The sequence below is a fragment of the Nelumbo lutea genome, chromosome 3, assembly GCF_056320005.1.
Source record: "Nelumbo lutea isolate HS-2025 chromosome 3, American lotus-T2T, whole genome shotgun sequence".
In the NCBI taxonomy this organism is placed as follows: Eukaryota; Viridiplantae; Streptophyta; class Magnoliopsida; order Proteales; family Nelumbonaceae; genus Nelumbo; species Nelumbo lutea.
Genome location: NC_142686.1, coordinates 64,619,116 through 64,638,451, shown reverse-complemented (window position 1 = coordinate 64,638,451; position 19,336 = coordinate 64,619,116). Strand labels below are relative to the sequence as shown.

Here is a 19,336-nt window from a genome sequence, read left to right as displayed (position 1 = left end):
CTCAACGATTGAAATCGACTGGCAACAGTCTTGGTTTCCATCAGAGAGAGTGCATCCCTGATCATTACTTTTGTCTGACAAAGGGGCTGATCCTGTCACTATGATCATCCAGTTAGATGAATTCTCAAATTGTCCCAACATACCCAAGTTTTGACCCCCGCTAAGGATCTCATTGATTGATACATCAAAGACAACCCAATCCGATACCTAATGCAGTATCATAATCGAGTCTAGGGGTCAGGTGTAATTTTTTAGTTTTGCCCATTAATCTCCAAGGTCCAGGGCAATACTGAAAATTTGGTCCGGTTCAAAGGTTCAATTAATCCTATACTGCATGTGCCTTGGGTCTCACCCTAGCGGCTGAGACAAGCCACCCCAACCGACTTGGTGGCACATCAGTGTCAGCCTTATCAGGATAAGTCTCCCCAGACCAACTCACCAGCTATGAACATTCTAAACTAACACAAGTCACATTAAAGCTAAGGGGATAATCAAATATGCACTTTATTCATTTACAATAAACGTCAAAAGTACATCATTCTGATTGAAACTAAGGGCATACAAAGATTGTCTAACAATCGACTACCGGCATTTTTGGTTTTCATTAGAGAGAGTGCAGTCCTAATCATTCACTTTGTTTGACAAAGGGGCTGATCCTGTCACTATGATCACCCACTCGAGTGAATTCTTAGACTGCCCCAACATACCCAGGTTTTGACCCCGAAGGATATCACTAATTGGCATATCAAAGACAACCCAATCCGACACCTAGTGCAATACCATAATTGAGTCTAGGGGTTAGGTGTAACTTTTTAGTTTTGCCTACTAGTCTCCAAGGTTCAGAGCATATTTGGAAAATGGTTCAGGTTCAGTGTTTCAAACAAACACACACTGCATGTGCTTCGGTCCTACTCTGGCAACTGAGACAAACTGCCCCAACCTTCTTGGTAGCTAATGGCATACACTGTCTAAGACATTTTCCCCCAGGCAGTTGACTCATCGACTTGGGACTTGAAATCACAGATTTCCCCCATCAACTCCTCATAGAGGTCTGACAAATTGGCAAGGATGGACTCAGGAAACTGTAAGTGATGGGCGGACACCAACCCACCAATTGGGAGCGCCAAGAGCGCAACAACATCTTCTATTGTGATGCTAAACTTACCAAATGCACCCACAAAGGTATGAGTGTGGCAACTCTAGTGCTGCAATAGGAGTTTCACATAGCTTACTCCCTCCTTATCGAGGAGATCGAAAAAGCAGTCCACAAAGCGAATGAGACCAGCATCCCGTAATAAATGACAGAACATTGGATTCTCCAAAATGTATCGTGCCCAGCTTGAATAGCTAACCGACGACTTGGAACTATCAGCCCTCGGCTCATGACACCTAAATAATACGAACCGCTCCAAATGACCAAAGAGACACATTAATTCTTTCCATCAATGGCATCAAACCCTCCATCCTTGCCCCTTGATACCAACATAGCGGACCAGAAACCCTTGCCACCTTCAATCTTGGCAGCCTCACACTCTGACAGCGTTTCTACTATGTCCAATACCCTAACAAAATCAACGAAAGGGTACTTGGAGTTCTTCTAACAAGGAGCCATCGCTAAAGAACAGAGAACAGATAGGAACTCGACGGAGAATAGTTATTCGAAAGAGAAGAGCAAGACACAAAGAGAACACAATCGACTTAAAGCAACAGAGCAAGCAAGGAGAACAACTTCTGGTCGCACTACGCTTTTATAAGGGCTTCACACAAGTCTAGAATTCTAAACGACGTCGTGGAAGACGAAATGAAATGATTGCTACTTCCCCACTGTTGCTTAACCGAAAAGTAAACTAAAGTAATTTACAAACATACCCCATAAAAGATGGGACAACTGGCGAATTAATTTAAAAGTACCCCCACATCGGCAGTCGCACTTTAAAATATCAAACCTAATCTCCGAGCCATACGCACGATTGTAGTGCATTAATGCGAGACGACAGTTATAAGAAAATAATGATGAATGCCACATCACTGGTGCATAACGGATTCTCCACCAATCCAACAGATAGGCGAATGTGAAAAGTCACCCAAACGAAATACTAGAACTTCGTTTATGTATTCCACGATAGACAATACTTCGCCAAAGGCAGAGCTTAAAAGCATTGCCCTAACGTGAAACAGGCGGCTAAATTTTCAAATGGAAAAACCTCCTTTAAGCAAAGAGGGGTTGGAAGCCCAGAATCTGTCGTATAGTAGTTGTCTTTTGACAATTAGCTTCCTGCTTAGAGGTAGGGGGTTGAGAACTTCGCTAATTAATTGAGCACAGAGCTGCCTATTGACAAAAAGCAAACTGTAAGCTGAATCACAGAAAGAATGAAAAGTTACCCCAAAATAAACAATCTCGATTCCCATTGAAAGATATTACTAAGTTGAACGCCAAAATGCTTATTAACAAGTTCACACTTATCAATAAGGGGACTAATAACGTACCGAAATTAAAATTTTCTACACACAAAATCCATAGGGCATTCCATCGAGAAAAAGAGCGATCACCAAACCTAATGCGAAAGAATCAGGGTGCCACAACACCTACAATTTTGTTCATCATTGCTCCATCACAAAACCCCAAAGCCCGACAACAAAAATGCTTATAAGTTAGTTCCCACTTACCAATATGTAGGGGGGCTAATGTAGGTACATTGTGGTCATTTAGACCATCGGAATACATAGGGTTTCAAACTAATACTACACGAATGTCTGCGGTGAGTCCATAACCCATCACACGTGTGCATGAGTTCATAACTCATCGCACATATGTGACAAACTCATACTTGAAACAAGTTGGGATGAACTTTGGCTTGCACAGATTTGCGATGAACTTTGAACATGCACCGATTTGCGATGAGTTTTGGACATGTGTGAACTCGCGATGAGCTTTGGACACACGCAGATTTGTGATGAGTTTAAAGCCATCACAAAGCCACGACAAGTGCTGAATCATCACAGGCTGGGAACAAAAAATAGATACATGTGCATTGTTAAATTACATGCGTGATGGGACACCCCGTGGGCCTAATAAGGGCACACAAGGTAAATAGTGACGTCACCCATGCCACATCGGTTTAAAAGGGTGACAAAAGGAAGTAGCACATGTGTATTATGAGAATCCTGAGACAAAAGGAATGCTCGTCCTTGAAATATCTCATAAGACATATGACGAAACCCTAGCAATTCTCCATAACAACTAAAATCGAATCCGAGATTCCCTTTCCTAATGGGAATCAAATGCTTTTGACTCCTTCATTTCGGGACCTCGTGATCTCTCCCTATAAATAAGGGTCAATCTCATAACGAAATCATCATTTTATTGTTCCATTTGCCCTAAGCCTTTAGCCTACCTCTTACACTCGATCTTCCTTTGTCTTTTAAGGAGACCCCACACATAGCTTAACCACCCTACTCACATGCTGTTACTCATTGGTTCAAATTCCCTTATATTTATAATATACACTATATATAAATATTATAATACGAATACTATAATATATAATATATTATACACACATATATATATATATATATATATATATATATAATTTATTACTACAAATAACTAATTGTAAACATGATATATAGTGCACATATATCTTTTTATATATTATATATAAATAATAAATATATATTATATTTATAATATATAGTGAAATATATAATATATTTATAATATATATCAATTGGTTCAATTAACACCATTTTTTTTGTTAACAAAAACCAAATCGGTGCCTTTGGTTTTTCGAGAACCAAAGTGAAACCGAATCTGTCAATTTGTTTAACCGGTTTGTTTTTTTCATTCGATTTGTCGTATTTCATGGGCACCCGTTGGCAACAGTCAAAGTTTTCCCGCCCCAAAATTTCGGATTAAAGGCTTTCGCCATTGCCGATTTGTACATTTCACTGGGGCCGCAGGCAATGCACCTGTGAGGCCTCAGCCATGTCAAGATCAGCTGCTTGCCGTGTTTGTGACACCCGCCCCGCGTTAAGCTTAAAAAATTTCCTCTTGCAAACGGTCCGAAGTATCTCGACGAAACTGCAGATGGAACCCGAAAGGGTATATGCAACTGATTTAACGTCCTCAGCTCTTACATTCCCCTCAATCTCAGATTGGGACCAGCCTATCACCCAGGAAGAGCTCGATGAAATCGACGCAGTGCTTGAACGTTCATCGTCGTCGTCGACAAAGCGGAGTCGACCTTGTGCCGATGACAAGGAGGTTCGATCGAATGGCCGCCGTTTGCCCACTACACTTATAGGTTGTCAACTCTCTGCAACTTCTAATCGTGACCGTCAAATAGGGGTCTCCGAAGTTGGAATCTGTTCGATGCAGAGGTCATATTCTGTCTGTGCATCATCTGGCTCTAGGAGTCTACATTCTAAACTTGCTCCTTGTCAAGGTACACACTTCTTTGTTTCTTTGCATTTTGTAGTTTTTAGGTAGATTTTTCAAATTTCACGACTAGATCCTTCAATGTAGTTGTATTTGTTCATAGTAATTTCTGAGCTTCATTAAATGGGTATTGGGAAAAAGAAAGAGAAACTTAAGAAATATAAAGAGTGAAGCTATTGAAGGGCGGAGCCAACTATATCAAGGAGCATACTGTTACTGTTAGTTCTGTCATAAAAATTAATCGAATGTACACCTGCCATTGTTTTTTTTTTTTGGGTCGTGAAGCTCTGTTCTGAAAACGAGATGGGTTGGTCGCCGTTGCACTCCAATTTTAATCGACGTTCTTCGAGGTTGAGAAGATGCTGTTGCCGAATACTGCAATGCTGCCCTAGTCACTGTGATGGCTTCAGGTTGATCACCCATTTCAAGCACTGTTTTGCGATGGAAAGAACAATGGCTTCTCTGTTTCATAAGCTCAATCGGATGATGACCTAGCCATATAAATAGGGAAGCCATGAAGACGACCTATTATGGACTCCTTACGGTAACTACAGTTCAAATTAATTCAAGCTCATGCATCTATATCCATTACAATCAAGCGTTTGAGATTATCTCAGCCAAAAAAAAAAAAAAACACCATTTAATTAAAAAACACTCTTTATCTCACAAGTTCAAGATTTTTAGAAAAACTAGAGAACTATGGAAAACCTTGGAATCAACGAAACCAAATCCCTACATTTGTTGCATATTTTTTTTCTTTTTTTTTTGGGTGGGGTGGCGAGGGTTGTAGTACCCTAGACTAGTATTCTCTATAGTTGTAAGGGGTGGAGCTAGGATTTTTTCTTAAGGGGAGCCAAAAACTAGTAAACATAGATAGGGTGGCCAAAAGGTAGTAAACAGGGCTAGGGGAACCAAAATATAGGCGACATTTAAATGAGTATTGTGGGGATTTTCAAAGCATTGGGGGGGGGGGGATGGACCCCCTCTGCCTCTCCTGGCTCCACCCCTGATGGTTGTCTTGCTCCTGCCTGAAATGCTGAGATGCCCATGTTCAAGTAACTATAACCAAATGCATGTCATCCTTCTTCCTCTCTACAAAACTCAAGTCATGTCCTTATTAGAAAGAAAGCTTGAATTAGAAGAAATAAAAGAAACAGTGTTTTCTATGGACAAATCAAAAGCATCAGGCCTAGATGGCTTTACAATTGCATTTTATCAAAATTGTTGGGGCATGTTGGAGATGGGCAATCTGCTAGTTTTTGATTAGTTTTACAAGAGGAGAGTGATTAATCCAAGGATGAATTTGGTGGTGGGACATATTGAAGGGGATTCAAAAGTGGTGGTGAGATGGTTAAAGGATCCATACTCCATAATTTGGTGCTACAAGAATGAAAAAATTTTAGATGACTCATCAGGAATATGAACCTTAGGATACAACGGGTGAGGAGATCTGTAAATGGGATGGTGGATGCTTTGGCTAAGCAAGTGGTGAATAGGAAATTTCTGTTCTAGGCTCAAATGTAGCTTGCTTTTGTTGTTTTATAGAGAGGTAGTTTCTTGTGCCTCTCTTAAGGGATGCTCGCAAAGCTTTTACCTAAAGTTCTAATAAAATTTCAAGTTATTTATCAAAAAAAAAAAAAAATCCAGGGTTGAATTTCACTTTCATTGCTTTGTTACCAAAGAAGAAGGATGATACCTACATGAAGGATTTTAGGCCAATTAGTTTGGTGAACAGCTTGTAAAAGATTATAGCTAAGGTGTTGTCTTTGAGAATTAAGCAAGTTCTCCCCAATATTATTATGGTTTGTTCTCTGTCAGTTCTTTTGTCAGGAATCTTCCAATTGGTCCTTAAGCTGATTTTCTTGCTGAAAAAGTCTGGAACCTGATTGTCCCTTCAAAGCTAAATGCCTGTCTTTTCTGTGGCTTTGAATTCTCTCCAAAAAGAACCTTGAAAGGAGAGGAATCCAGCTCCAGGATTTGTCTTGTGTTCTCTGTAATCAAGTGGAAGAAGACAACAATCACTTATTTCTGCACTGCCCGGTTTCCACTATAGTTTCTAACAACTTCTTCTCCTCTTGGCATCTTTCTTGGGTTATACCAACGACTGTTCTTGACCTCTTGTGGTGTTGGGACCGGAATGGCCTGTCCAAGTTAGCAAAATTTGTGTGGTCCTCCACTCCTGCAGTAGTAATCAACACCATTTGGGCAGAAATAAACAGAAGAATCTTCTAGGACAGACATAGTGAAGTGGACCAACTAATCTCCTTCACTTTTTTTTTTGATAAATAACTAATCTCCTTTACTTTTGGAAGGTTAGTCTCTTGGACTGCTGCTGTTAAAGGGGTTCAACCAAGGGTATTGGGTGCCCAGCTGATTGCTGATAGTTTATTAAACTTGTAATGTATTTCTAGGTTGCTGGCCTCTGGATATGCTGCTTTGGGGGCCTATTGTATACTGTAATCTAGTTCTATTTCTAATAAATAATTACTTTACCTTTTTCAAAAAAAAAAAATATTACACCTAATCAAGGAGCTTTTGTGAAAGGGAGATGGATAATTGACCACATCTTAATTGCAAATGAAAATGTTAAGGACTTTAAGAAGTCATGAAAGAAAGGAATGGTGTGCAAGCTTGACTTGGAGATAGCATATGACTTGGTGGATTGGTTGTAACTTTTGGAGGTGATGGTAAGCTTTGTTTTTGGAGATAAGTTGTGCAAGTGGGTGTGTTAGGACTTCTCATTATTCTATTCTAGTAAATGGGACAGTAGTGGATTTTTTCCCGGCTTCGAGGGGGACAAGACAAAGAGACCCCCTATGCCCCCTTCTTGTTTACATTGAGCCATCCTCTTCCTCTGACATCACCCCTTCTCTTGCCAAAACCTCTTCACTGGGGTCTGCTGAATTATCACCCTTAACACTGCTGACTGGAGTGCAACTTGATAAATTCTCAGCAATAAAGTCTCTGATCTAACAAGCTTTGTCCTTCACATTTTTCCTTCTATAGACTCTGTTGAATTTGCTACTTGGGCCCACACTTGTGAGCCCATCTTTCAACCTGGAGAATATCTTTGTAATGTGAATTAGATGCCCAGTGTTGGTCTTCTTAGTCTTCTTAGAACTTAATGATGAATTCAGAAGTGATTTTTGTTGTTTCAATACCCCAAGTTTCCTTGTTCCCTGCGTGTTCCTTCCTCAGACCCCTTACCATCTGAGAAATTACAATGTCTCCATCAAAAGTTTTGGAACTCCGCTCTGAGTTGAAAGAACCATCCGGAAGAGTAGTATCATTCTCTCGCAAGCACACTTCAGCCCTAGTAACTCGAATTTCTGGCACTACTCTTCCTCAACAATAGACAAGGGGAAATTGAGCTCTTCCTCTCTGCCACAACCAGGCTGCGAGTTCTCTTGCTCTACTCTCTTTGAAGCTGTGAGAAAAATCTGGCTTTTTTCTTCCCTACATTTAGCATCCACAGAAACTAGATCGGCAGAAGGAGACAAACTCTCCATCGCTCTGGTTTCTTGAATAGGTCCTTTCAAAGGAGGATAAACCTGTCCAATATTCATACTGATCACACTCTTTTCTTTGTTAAATTTTGTTACCACCCATTCTGAAACCTCATCGGCCTTTCCATTTTTTGATCCGTTGCTTTTGGATTTCCTCCTAGTAATCGATGTTCTGCAGCCAAAATAATTCCTAGAAATCAACTGCAAAGTCATCTTGCTTTTCCTGAAACAGTGTGTCTCCATTTTCTTTCCAACGGGCCCCTCATGATGAGAAGAAGATTAAGGACCTGGAACCGAATCCGGACCCGTTAAGGTCTGTAATTTTAGACCCAAAACCAAACCGGTCGATTCTGATCCAATGGATTCGATTATAATAAACCTACTGAAAATATTATATATATTATTAATTTATTTAATATATTATACATTTAATAATACATATATTAAATTATGCATATAATTTAATATATTAAAAATATTAAATATATATTATACATTTATATATATTAACTTGTATATATACACCAGTTGTAACAGACAAGGGACTCCATTCCATCTTTGGAGAGAACCATTTCTTGAGAAGATTGGGAAAGTGGCAGGAGGGGTTCTCTGAATGATCTGCATGCAGCAAAGGTACAGATTGCTGGGGTGAAACCTGATAACCTACTTCAGCCATCTGAAATGTTCTCGGTTGTGATTTGTTGCAAAGTTTGGTTAGCTTCAGAAGAGTATTTTTGTGGAGAGAAGGTACTGGGGTTGAAGATGACGATGATGTGGATGGCTGGACAGGGTACATGTGGAATAGCTGGAGAGGCTGAAAGGGGAAAGACAAAGAGGGGAATTTTTTGGAATCTGAACAGACTGGAGGTGGGACTTGAATTTGGGGTTTACTAAGGAATCCGATGTAGGTGGTCCAATCGAGAGAATCAATCAAGCCCTTGAGAAGACCGGGCAAGGATCAGCCCAACCCATGTGACAACTTAAGTATTCACGTAAGTTGGGGGAAGGCCTCAACCCCAGTTGTTACTGGACATCTATCATTATCCCAAAAAAGAACAGACCCCCCGCTGTTATTGCTTTGATGGAATTAAGGTTTGATGTGGTGGATAATGTCTCTCTATCCTCTAGTGGTCTGATTGCCCTAACCCAAGGTATCTGGGGAATCAAACAGAAGGGAAGGAAGAAGAGGATGGAGGCTGGGTAGCTTGCAATGTGGCGGACGATGATGATGGGTCAAATTCAGTGACCAGTTTAGGAAGTATTGGGGATGATGATGATTTCGGAGAAGGTGGTGGGGAGACTCAAAACCTGGAAATACTTTTTCTGGAAGAGTTGGGTGGAAATAGGGAAGAAGACTCCTCAGTTCCGGATTATGAGGGAGTAGTAGTACATGGTGCGATGTACAGTAAGGTTGTCGCGGGGGAAAACCATAACTCAAATAAAGGAGAACTAGTTCCAGGCCAAATATCTAGGCAGGGTGTCTATAAGGAAGTAGCTAAGGATCATCAACAAGGCTTGAGTAGGAATTTTTGTGTTTCACAAGGAATCCAGTCACAGAGTCTTCCCCATAACCAAGTCCAAGTAACCTTGTCATTTTGGGTTTAGATACTAATGCTTGCCCCTTGTCTGAAGCTTTTGTTTCAGGTTCTCTTCCTGTTCCAGAGCCAGAAGCCCAAATAGGAGTTTCTGGGGAGGTAGCTGAATTTGAAAAGACCAGAAGTAGAAGGCAAGGAATTGTGTTTGAGGAAGAAGTGGATAAGGGTAATAAAATATGGGAGCTCATTGAGAGGTTATTGAAAGAATTGAAAGAGAGGAAATGCAAAAAGAAGGATTAGATAGGCAATGAAGAAGTTGTGGGAACAGAGAATGGAGGGCAAGAGGGTGTAGAGGAGAGAATAGATTCTAGGATGGGAGGGAAAGAGGGATTAATTATTGATGACCAAGGATATGGCTGAACTGAAAATCTACTTACAAAAGAAGTATGATCTTAAGGTGAGGAAAAGGAAATTGAGTGTGGTTGTAAGATTAATATTGGAAGTGGAGGGGGATAAAATGTTTAGTGCAAAAAGGGGAATGGAGGAAGGGGACTAAGTGATTGGGAAGCTGAACCCAGATGTGGTGTTACTTCAGGAGTCCAAACAGACAGAATTTGACGGCAAATGGCAAGGAGCGTTTGGAAAGCTAGGGGAATTCAGTGGGCAATGACACCTTCATGGGGGTTGTCTTGGGGCCTAGCGACTCTGGTGAAACAGTGAGTGGGTGTTAATCTTTATGGCCCCAATGATTACATGGAAAGGGAAGAAATGTGGGAAGAATTGGAGGATATCAGCAGATTGTGGGAGGGTCAATGGTTAGGAGGAGACTTTATTGAAATCAGATTTACAAAGGAAACTAATAATTCCAGGCAGAGGTGACTACAAGTATGAGGAAATTCAACCAGTTTGTGGATACTTTTGAATTGAAGGAACTTCCACTCTTGCATAGTAAATCTACTTGGTCCATCCTCCAACCAAACACGATATGTTATAATTGAATATGTTTTTCTTTACACTTGATTGGAAAGAACATTGGGGAGGACTGACCTCTAGAACCCTTCCAAGAGTTACTTTTAACCATTGACCCATAGTGACTTGTAAGGAGGAATTGAGTAGTGCTGGGCTGTCTCCATTTAGATTTGAAAAATATTTGGTTGTGCCACTTGGGATTCATTAAGAAGGTTAAGGATTGGTGGGTGGAACATGATCCTATTTTGAAATGGAAAGGAATGGGATTCCATAAGAAGCTTTAATACCTGAAAACTAAAATAAAGGATTGGGATGAGTTGGAGTTTGGGAGATTGGAAGAAAGCAAACAAGCTGTCATTGACCAAATTGAAGAGCTGAACTTGAACGAAGAAAGGTCCAAATTAGCGGTGGAGGGTTCAACTACCACTCAACAAGATGAGATAGCTCGAGCTTTTTTGGATCATTTCATATATTTTTTTAGGTCCTTGAATGGTAGGGTGTGGGTAGATGGACTAGAGTGGTCGAATTTAAGTTGGATGAACTGAAAGAAGTAGTGTTCTCTATGGATAGATCAAAAGCACTCGGGCCAGATGTCTTTACAATGGCATTCTACCAAGATTGTTGGGACATATTGAAGGAGGACCTCTTGTTTGTATTTGATTAGTTTTACAGAAGAGGACTAATTAATCTGGGTTTGAAACTCACTTTATAGCTTTGGTCCCTAAGAAATCTGATGCTTCACACCTGAGAGACTTTAGGCCAATCATCTTGGTGAATGGCCTATACAAGATTATGGACAAGGTGTTATACATGAGGACTAGGCATATCCTTCCTGTTCCAACTTTAATAAAGTAAGAAAAAATGAAGGAAAGGATATAAGAAAGAAAGAGAAGAGAGGAAGAGAAAGGAAAGGGAAAGAGAAGAAAATGAGAAGAAAAGAGGGAAGACTAGAAAGGAGAAATCTGTTCACCTCTCCTTATTGTCGACCCAGGTTGTATTAACATTCTACTAAGGATGAAATGACTACAATACCCTTAGGAAAATTACAAAAGATATAAGAGAGAAAGAATAACATGAAAATGACAATACTGCCCCTGTTAACTATTTCTAACAATTCTGACACTCCCCCTCAAGCTGGAGCATATATATCATATAGTTTCAGTTTGTTACAAATATAGTCCATCCTTGAGCGACCCACACTTTTAGTAAAAATATCAGCTACTGAGGCAATATGTGTTGTAGCGTGGTTGTCACAAAACAATTTAATGGGTTGACAAATTGTGATATTCATCTCCAGAAGAAGATGCTTCAACTAGACTAGCTCACAGGTAGCATGGGCCGTTGCCCTGTATTCAGCTCTAATGCTACTCCTAGCAACTACGTTTTGCTTCTTACTCTTCCAAGTAATGAGATTTTTGCACAAGAAAGTACAATAACTTGTAGTAGGCTTCCTGTCCATCGGAGGCCCTGCCCAATATGCATCTGAGTACCCTACCAGAGACATATCTCCCCCTTTCTTATACAAAAGCCCTCGACCAGGAGCACCCTTTAGATACTTCAACACCCTCAGGACTCCAACACTAAAGGAGATGTCAGGCCTAGTTATGGTATGATAGATCAACTTGCCTACCGGTCTTCGATACCTTGTAGGGTCTTCTAATGGCTCCCCTTGACTATCAGTCATCTTCACATTGGGATTCATGGAAGTTTCAACTGGCTTGGATCCTAACAACCTAGTTTCATCCAACACATCTAAAACATACTTTCTTTGGGACATAGAGATTCCCCACTTTGATTGAGCTACCTCAATTCCAAGAAAGTACTTCAAGGTTCCTAGATCTTTAGTTTGAATTTGTTGCTGTAGGAACTATTTCAACTCATCAATTCCATGTGTATCATTGCTAGTGAGAACAATATCATCAGCATACACTACTAGAATGATCTTCCCAGATGACGAGTCTTTACTAAACGCAGAGTGATCAACATTGCATTGTTTCAAGCCAAAATCTTGCACACACTACTAAAATGATTGAACCATGCCCGTGGTGATTGCTTCAGCCCATAGATAGCCTTCTTCAATCGACACACCTCTCCTCACTCCCCCTGAGCAACATACTTAGAAGGTTGCTCCATATATACCTCCTCTTGAAGATCACCATGGAGAAACGCATTTTTGACATCAAGCTGAAATAGGGGTCAACCAAAGTGGGTAGCTAAACAAATGAGCACTCTTACAAAACCTATTTTAGCCACAGGAGAGAAGGTTTCTGAATATGAAGGGATAGGATATCCATCACATGGACGCCCAAAGATTGCGGAATAAGGGGGGCGAATTTCAAAAATTTTTCTCTCCCTTCAATTGGGAATTGAATTCCCTATTTAGAAAATCATATTTTCAATGATCATTCTTGAACCATGAACTGAACTAGATTTGAACCAAAAGGAGTAGGAAGGGATTATACTTGATACGGAGAAACAGTATCTCCCAATGGAGTTGTTCACGCCCAAGGAAGGATCCAAAATCTGCTCCCACTGAAGATGACGCAGTGCAGGGTGGAGCAGAATCAGCAGTGTTCTTCCAAAAGAACTTGACCCTTCGTAAGAATCAACTGGATGGCTTGTGAATACAGCTCCAACCAATCTTTCTCCAAAATATTGGTATCAAGATCGAATCTTGATTACTCCTGTAGAAAGGAGGAGATCGAATCTTGATTACTCCTGTATTCACAGGGAGCATAATTCTCTCTTCTTGTGATTTCAGCTCTGAAGACAGGAATTGTGTATTGCATGTCTAAAGGCTGCCGCCCCCTCCTCCTTTTATAATCTTAAAGGCATCAGCTCCTAATCCCATTAGGAGTTGCTAATCCAAATCATATTTGGATAAGAAGTCACTTTAAGTGATAAGGGATAACCCTTATCTTATCTGCAGATCAGATCAGCCATCTCCTAATCTAATTAGTAGGCTTCCAGATCTAAATCTCATTTAGATCTTGGACTCTCTAAGTGGATAGGGTCTGGGTCCAATCCTATCAGTTGATCCATCTCAGAACTCGCCCCTTTAAATGACTAATCAAATCAGCCCAGTTCGAAATGGGCTTAAGGCCCATTTAAGATTATGTATTCACTTAGCCTTCCAAACTGCTGCCCAGTTGGGCTTCCTTGTATGGCGTGGGACCCAAACATTGATCTACACTTCAGCCACATGGGTTCGGCCCAGCCTTTATTATAAGGCCTGGCCGAATACACTGTTTATGGACAGTGCACCCCCTTAAACCCATCTCATGGGCTCTATGGGCCCAACACTTACCCTAAGTGGTCCCTGGGCCAAGCCACCTTGTAACACCCAGGGACTGTGGGCAGATGCAAGATTAGCCCATCAGGTATTTGAAAGAATGGTAGGATCCATCTAATGAACGCCAAGAAGGGTGCGGAATGGAGGACGAATTTCAAAAAAAAATTTCCTACCTTCTTCCAACTGGGAATCATATTCCCTAAATTTAGAATACATTATTCAAGGATCCTACTTGAACCATAAACAAACTAGATCTGAACCAAAAGGAAACAGGAAGGATTATACCTGATCCAGATAAATAATATCTCCCAAAGTTAGTATTCACGCCCAAAGAAGTAACCAAGATCCGCTCCTGCTGAAGATGACACAACTGTGGATGGAACGGAACCAGCAGGCTGCGTCTTACACACTGGATTCTTCACAAGAACCCTCTGGAAACCTTGAACACCTAATCCTTTTGTCTTTTTGCAAGACTATTGTCAAGAACTGATTTCTTGACTTCCTGTTGCTGCAAAGATCCAATCTTCCAACAGGGAGTGGCGGCGATTGGAGGATGAGAAGTCCAGGGACGAAGAGGGCAGAACTGTCTCTTCTCTCTGGAGTCTGTGAGAGATTTGATCTCAGATTGCAGGATGTGTTTCTTGCTTCCTCAAACCCCCTAGTTCGAAATCTGATATTTCTGCTAGGGTTTTCTCCTTTCTTCTTGATTAAGAAACCTCCCAATATTTTGGGAGTTATCCCAATCCAAATCAGTTTTAGGGTCTTACACAAAATTACACCAAACAATATGAATCAAACATGCACTTTAATTTATTTCCACTAAATAACAAAAGTACATCAAATCCGATTGAAGCTAAGGGCATACAAGACTGTCTAACAGCTCCCATTTGCACTTAGGTCCAATCTGGTACAAGCCGGAGTCCCATACTTTCCACGTGTTTCTCAAACACCTTCTGTGTCAGTGGCTTAGTCAATGGGTCTGCCACATTATCCGTTGATGCTACCTTCTGAATTAGGACGTTCCCTCTACTAACGATCTCCCGCAGTACATGGTACTTCCTCTCGATGTGCTTTGACTTCGAGTGGGCTCGAGGCTCTTTAGCCTGGGCGATCGCTCCATTGTTGTCACACAACAACGGGATGGGTGATGTGCTGGACGTAATCACTCCCAATTCGTGTATGAATTTCTTCATCCACACGGCTTCCTTGGCAGCTTCACTTGCAGCAATGTACTCGGCCTCGATTGTGGAGTCTACAGTGGACCCCTGTTTGCTGCTTTTTCAGCAAACAGCACACGATTCTATCGTGAAAACATACCCAGATGTAGATTTTCTATCATCTGGATCCGACTGGAAATCGGCATCGGTATACCCCAGAACTTGTAGTGAACTACCATCGAATACTAGACAAAACTCTTTTGTCCTTCGAAGGTATTTAAGTATGTTCTTCACAGCAGTCCAATGCTCCTGCCCTGGGTTAGCCTAGAATCTGCTTACCACACTCACCGCCTGAGCTATGTCTGGGCGAGTGCACAGCATGGCATACATGATGCTCCCTACGGCTGAGGCATAGGGAACGTCTCTCATGCCCTCAATCTCCTCAGAAGTCTTGGGAGACATCTTTTTGGAGAGAGTTACTCCATGTCTGAAAGGAACATTTCCTTTCTTGGAGTTTTCCATGCTATACATTTTGACAAATTTGTCAATGTAAGCAGCCTGGGATAATCCAATTATCCGCTTCGATCTATCTCTATAGAGTCAAAGACCCAGTATGTATGAAGCTTCTCCAAGATCTTTCATGGAGAACTGCTGTGACAGCCATACCTTGACCGAAGTCAACATTCCTACATCATTCCCAATGAGTAGGATATTGTCCACGTACAATACCAAAAAGGTAATCTTATCCCCACTGGATTTCCTGTAAACACAGGGCTCATCCGGATTCTGCTCAAAGTCAAACGTTTTGACGGTAGAATCAAAACGGATGTTCCAACTCCTAGAAGCCTACCTAAGTCCATATATGGATCTATTGAGTTAGATACCATGTGTTCCTGACCAGCAGCAATGAAGCCTTGCGGCTGCTGCATGTGGATATCTTCATTAAGATCTCCATTCAGGAATGCGGTTTTGACATCCATTTGCCAAATCTCGTAGTTATGGTATGCTGCTACAGCTAACAGGATCCTAATGGATTTAAGCATGGCCACGGGCGAAAATGTTTCCTCATAATCGATGCCTTCTTTCTGAGTATACCCTTTTGTCACCAAGCGAGCTTTGTAGGTCTCAATCCTGCCTTCGGGGCCCTTCTTCCTCTTGTAGATCCATTTGCAACCAATTGCTTTTACCCCGGAGGGCGGATTTACTAGAGTCCAGACTCCATTGGTCTCCATCGAGTCCATCTCAGCTCTCATGGCCTCCACCCACTTCTGGGAATCTATGTCTAACATAGCTTCCGCGTAAGTCACGGGATCCTCTTCACTAGTCAAGGCTTCCACCAGGTAGGTATCCTGGTCATAACCATATCAGACTGGTGGTCTGGATACCCGGGTGGACCTTCTAGGTTGGTCACTACCTGGAATTTGTGGGACATCTCCCACTACTCGTGAGCTCTCCTCATCAAGAACTATTTCTTGACGGTGAATGTCCATGATGTATTCGGATTCTAAGAATTGGGCGTTTCGACTGCAGAACATTTTCTACTCACTTGGGTCATAGAATAGATAACCCACTGAATCCTTTGGGTAGCCTATAAATAGGCAACGGATGGTTTTGGATTCCAACTTGTCTGCACTTGTTCTTTTAACGTGTGCAGGACAACCCCAAATCTTCAAGTGTCTTACACTTGGCTTCCTTCCGGTCCATAGTTCATATGGAGTTTTCGGAACTGATTTGGTTGGAACTCGATTCAGCACGTAGATAACAGTCTCTAATGCATATCCCCAAAAGGATGTGGGTAATTCCGAGCGTACAAGAAGTGACCGGACCATGTCCAACAAGGTTCTATTCCTCCTCTTTGAAACACCGTTGAGTTGTGGTGTAGTAGGATGGGCTAGTTGTGACACTATCCCATTGTCCTTTAAGTAGTCCCTGAATTCGTCAGAGAAATACTCGCCACCTCGATCCGATCATAGGGCCTTAACTTCTCTCCATAACTGTTTCTCGACTTCCTGTTTGAACTTTTTGAACTTTTCAAAGGATTCAGACTTGTGTCTCATTAGGTACACGTAACCATATCGTGAAAAATCATCTGTAAAGGTGATGAAGTACACGTGTTGATTCCGTGTCCTAACATTCAGGGGACCACATACATCAGTATGTATTAGGTCAAGTGTGCCTCCAGATCTTTCAGGCTGACTGTCAAATGGCCGCTTAGTCATCTTACTTTGAAGGCAAGGCTCACAAGTGGGAAGATTTTCTAAGGTTAGAAAATCCAAAGGACCATCCTTTACTAGTCTTGATTCGGTCAATACCGAGATGGCCAAGTCAGTAATGCCAGAGGCACGTGGAATTAACTGTATCACGATTCCTTTTCTTGGGATTTTCGACCGACGTAGTTTTGGTTAGGTTAGTTTCTAGAGAAGGATGTAGAACATAGAGACCATTCTCCAGTTCCCCGCATGCGATGAATTCTCTGACTGTCCCAACATACCCAGGTTTTGACCCCCGCTAAGGATCTCACTGATTGGTATATGAAAGACAACTCAATCCGACACCTAGTGCAGTATCATAATCGAGTCTAGGGGTCGGGTGTAATTTTCCAGTTTTTCCCATCAATCTCCAAGGTCTAGGGCAATACTGGAAATCTGGTCTTGTTCATAGGTTCAATTAATCCTACACTGTCTGTGCCTAGGGTCTCACCCTGGCAGCTGAGGTAGGCCACCCCAACCGACTTGGTGGCACGACAATGTCAGCCTTGTCAGGATAGGTCTCCCTAGACCGACCCACTGGCTGTTAACATTCCAAACTAACACGAGTCTCATTAAGTGTCCAGTTTAAGGGTATTACACAGAAACATACCAAGGGAACATGAATCAAATATGTACTTTTATTCATTTACAATAAACTCATAAAGTACATCATTCTGATTGAAGCTAAGGGCATACAAAACTGCCATCTTGACGGTGATTAACTATAAATATCCATTGACAACCAACGACTTGCTTTCTAGGTGGTAAGGAAGTGAGATCCCAGGTATTATTGGACTAAAGAGCATGGAATTCTTCATCCATCACCTTCTTCTAGTTAGGAGATGAGAGAGCTTCTTGTAGAGAACACGATAGAGAAACAAAGGATGGAAGGGAAATGAAACGTTGATGTGAAGGGGACAATTGAGCAAAGGAGACATACCGAGAAAGGGGGTGATCTGTGCAAGTACACTTACCTTTATGAAGGGCATTAGGAAGATCAAGATCTGGGGATGGTGGATTTATCAACGGCAAAGACACTGGTGGCATGTCAGAAGCTGGAGTTGGATAAACTACTGGCGACAATTTTGGTTGACTATCACGTCTAGAGTACACTCTATGAATAGATGGTTGAATAGGCTCCTCCATAGTAGGCAAGGGAATAAAGACATCACCAAATTCAGAGGGAAGGGGAATAGAAGGAGAATGTTCACATCTTGAGAAATAGGATCAACTCTCAAAGGAGGTATCATTTGGAGCAACAAAAACTTTCTGTAAAATAGGGTCATAGCATTTGTAACTTTTTTTGAGTACGAGAGTAACAAAGAAAAACATATCTAATAGCTCTAGAGTCAAGTATATCATGGCCTGGACCCAATTTGTGAACAAAACGCACAACCAAACAAACAAGGAGGAAGAAAGAAAGGCGAGGTGGAAGGAAACATGATAGAGAAAGGTGACTTACCATCTAGGACTGAAGAAGGCATATGGTTTATGAAGAACAAGAGGTGAGAACTGCATCACTCCAATAGATTTTAGGAACTGACATTTGAATCAACAAAGTCCAAGTAGTTTCAATCACATGGCAATTTTTTCTCTCAACCACACAATTTTGCTGAGGAGTGTGTGAACATGAGGACTGATGTATAATACCATGAGAGTCAAAATAATACTGAAAATTATTATGAAAGTATTCCTTGGCATTATCTGAATGAAACACTTTAATGCACACACCAAATTGATTCCTTATCTCAGCATGAAAAGATAGAAAAACAGAGAACAATTCTGAATGATCCTTCATTAAGTAAATCCATGTCATTCTTGAATAGTCATCAATAAATATTACAAAATATCTGAATCCATTATAAGATGACACACGACTAGGACCCCAAACATCTGAGTGGACTAAAGCAAAAGGACTCAGGACTCTCTTATCATCCCTAGGAACAAAAGACACTCTATGATGTTTACTCAATTGACATGACTCACAATCTAGTTGAGTTACAAACTCCAAGGTTGGGACTTGCTTTTTAAAAACACACAAAGAAGGATGACCAAGACGACAATGCCACTGATGTAGTGTAAGAGAGGAATGAAGAGCCTTCTGAGGACCATGGTCATCCGAGTAGTACAGTCCTCAAACTTCATGACCGCCACCAATCGTCTTCCCCGTCTTAAGATCCTAAAAGA

The 19,336-nt window shown here is 41.3% G+C and overlaps 1 protein-coding gene across 3 annotated transcripts in view; it reads left to right on the top strand.

Annotated features, from left to right (window-relative positions):
* The first annotated feature begins 3,855 nt into the window (after positions 1-3,855).
* Positions 3,856-19,336, top strand: part of WRNEXO (Werner syndrome-like exonuclease) — an 82,133-nt gene continuing 66,652 nt past the window's right edge. Inside the window, exon 1 of one of the 3 annotated variants that reach the window (XM_088974976.1) lies at positions 3,856-4,448. In XM_088974976.1, coding sequence (XP_088831102.1) covers positions 3,989-4,448 — 460 coding nt within the window. In that variant the 5' untranslated portion in view covers positions 3,856-3,988. The remainder of the gene's footprint in view (positions 4,449-19,336) is intronic. The other 2 variants (XR_016109131.1, XM_088974978.1) reach the window with 2 other exon arrangements.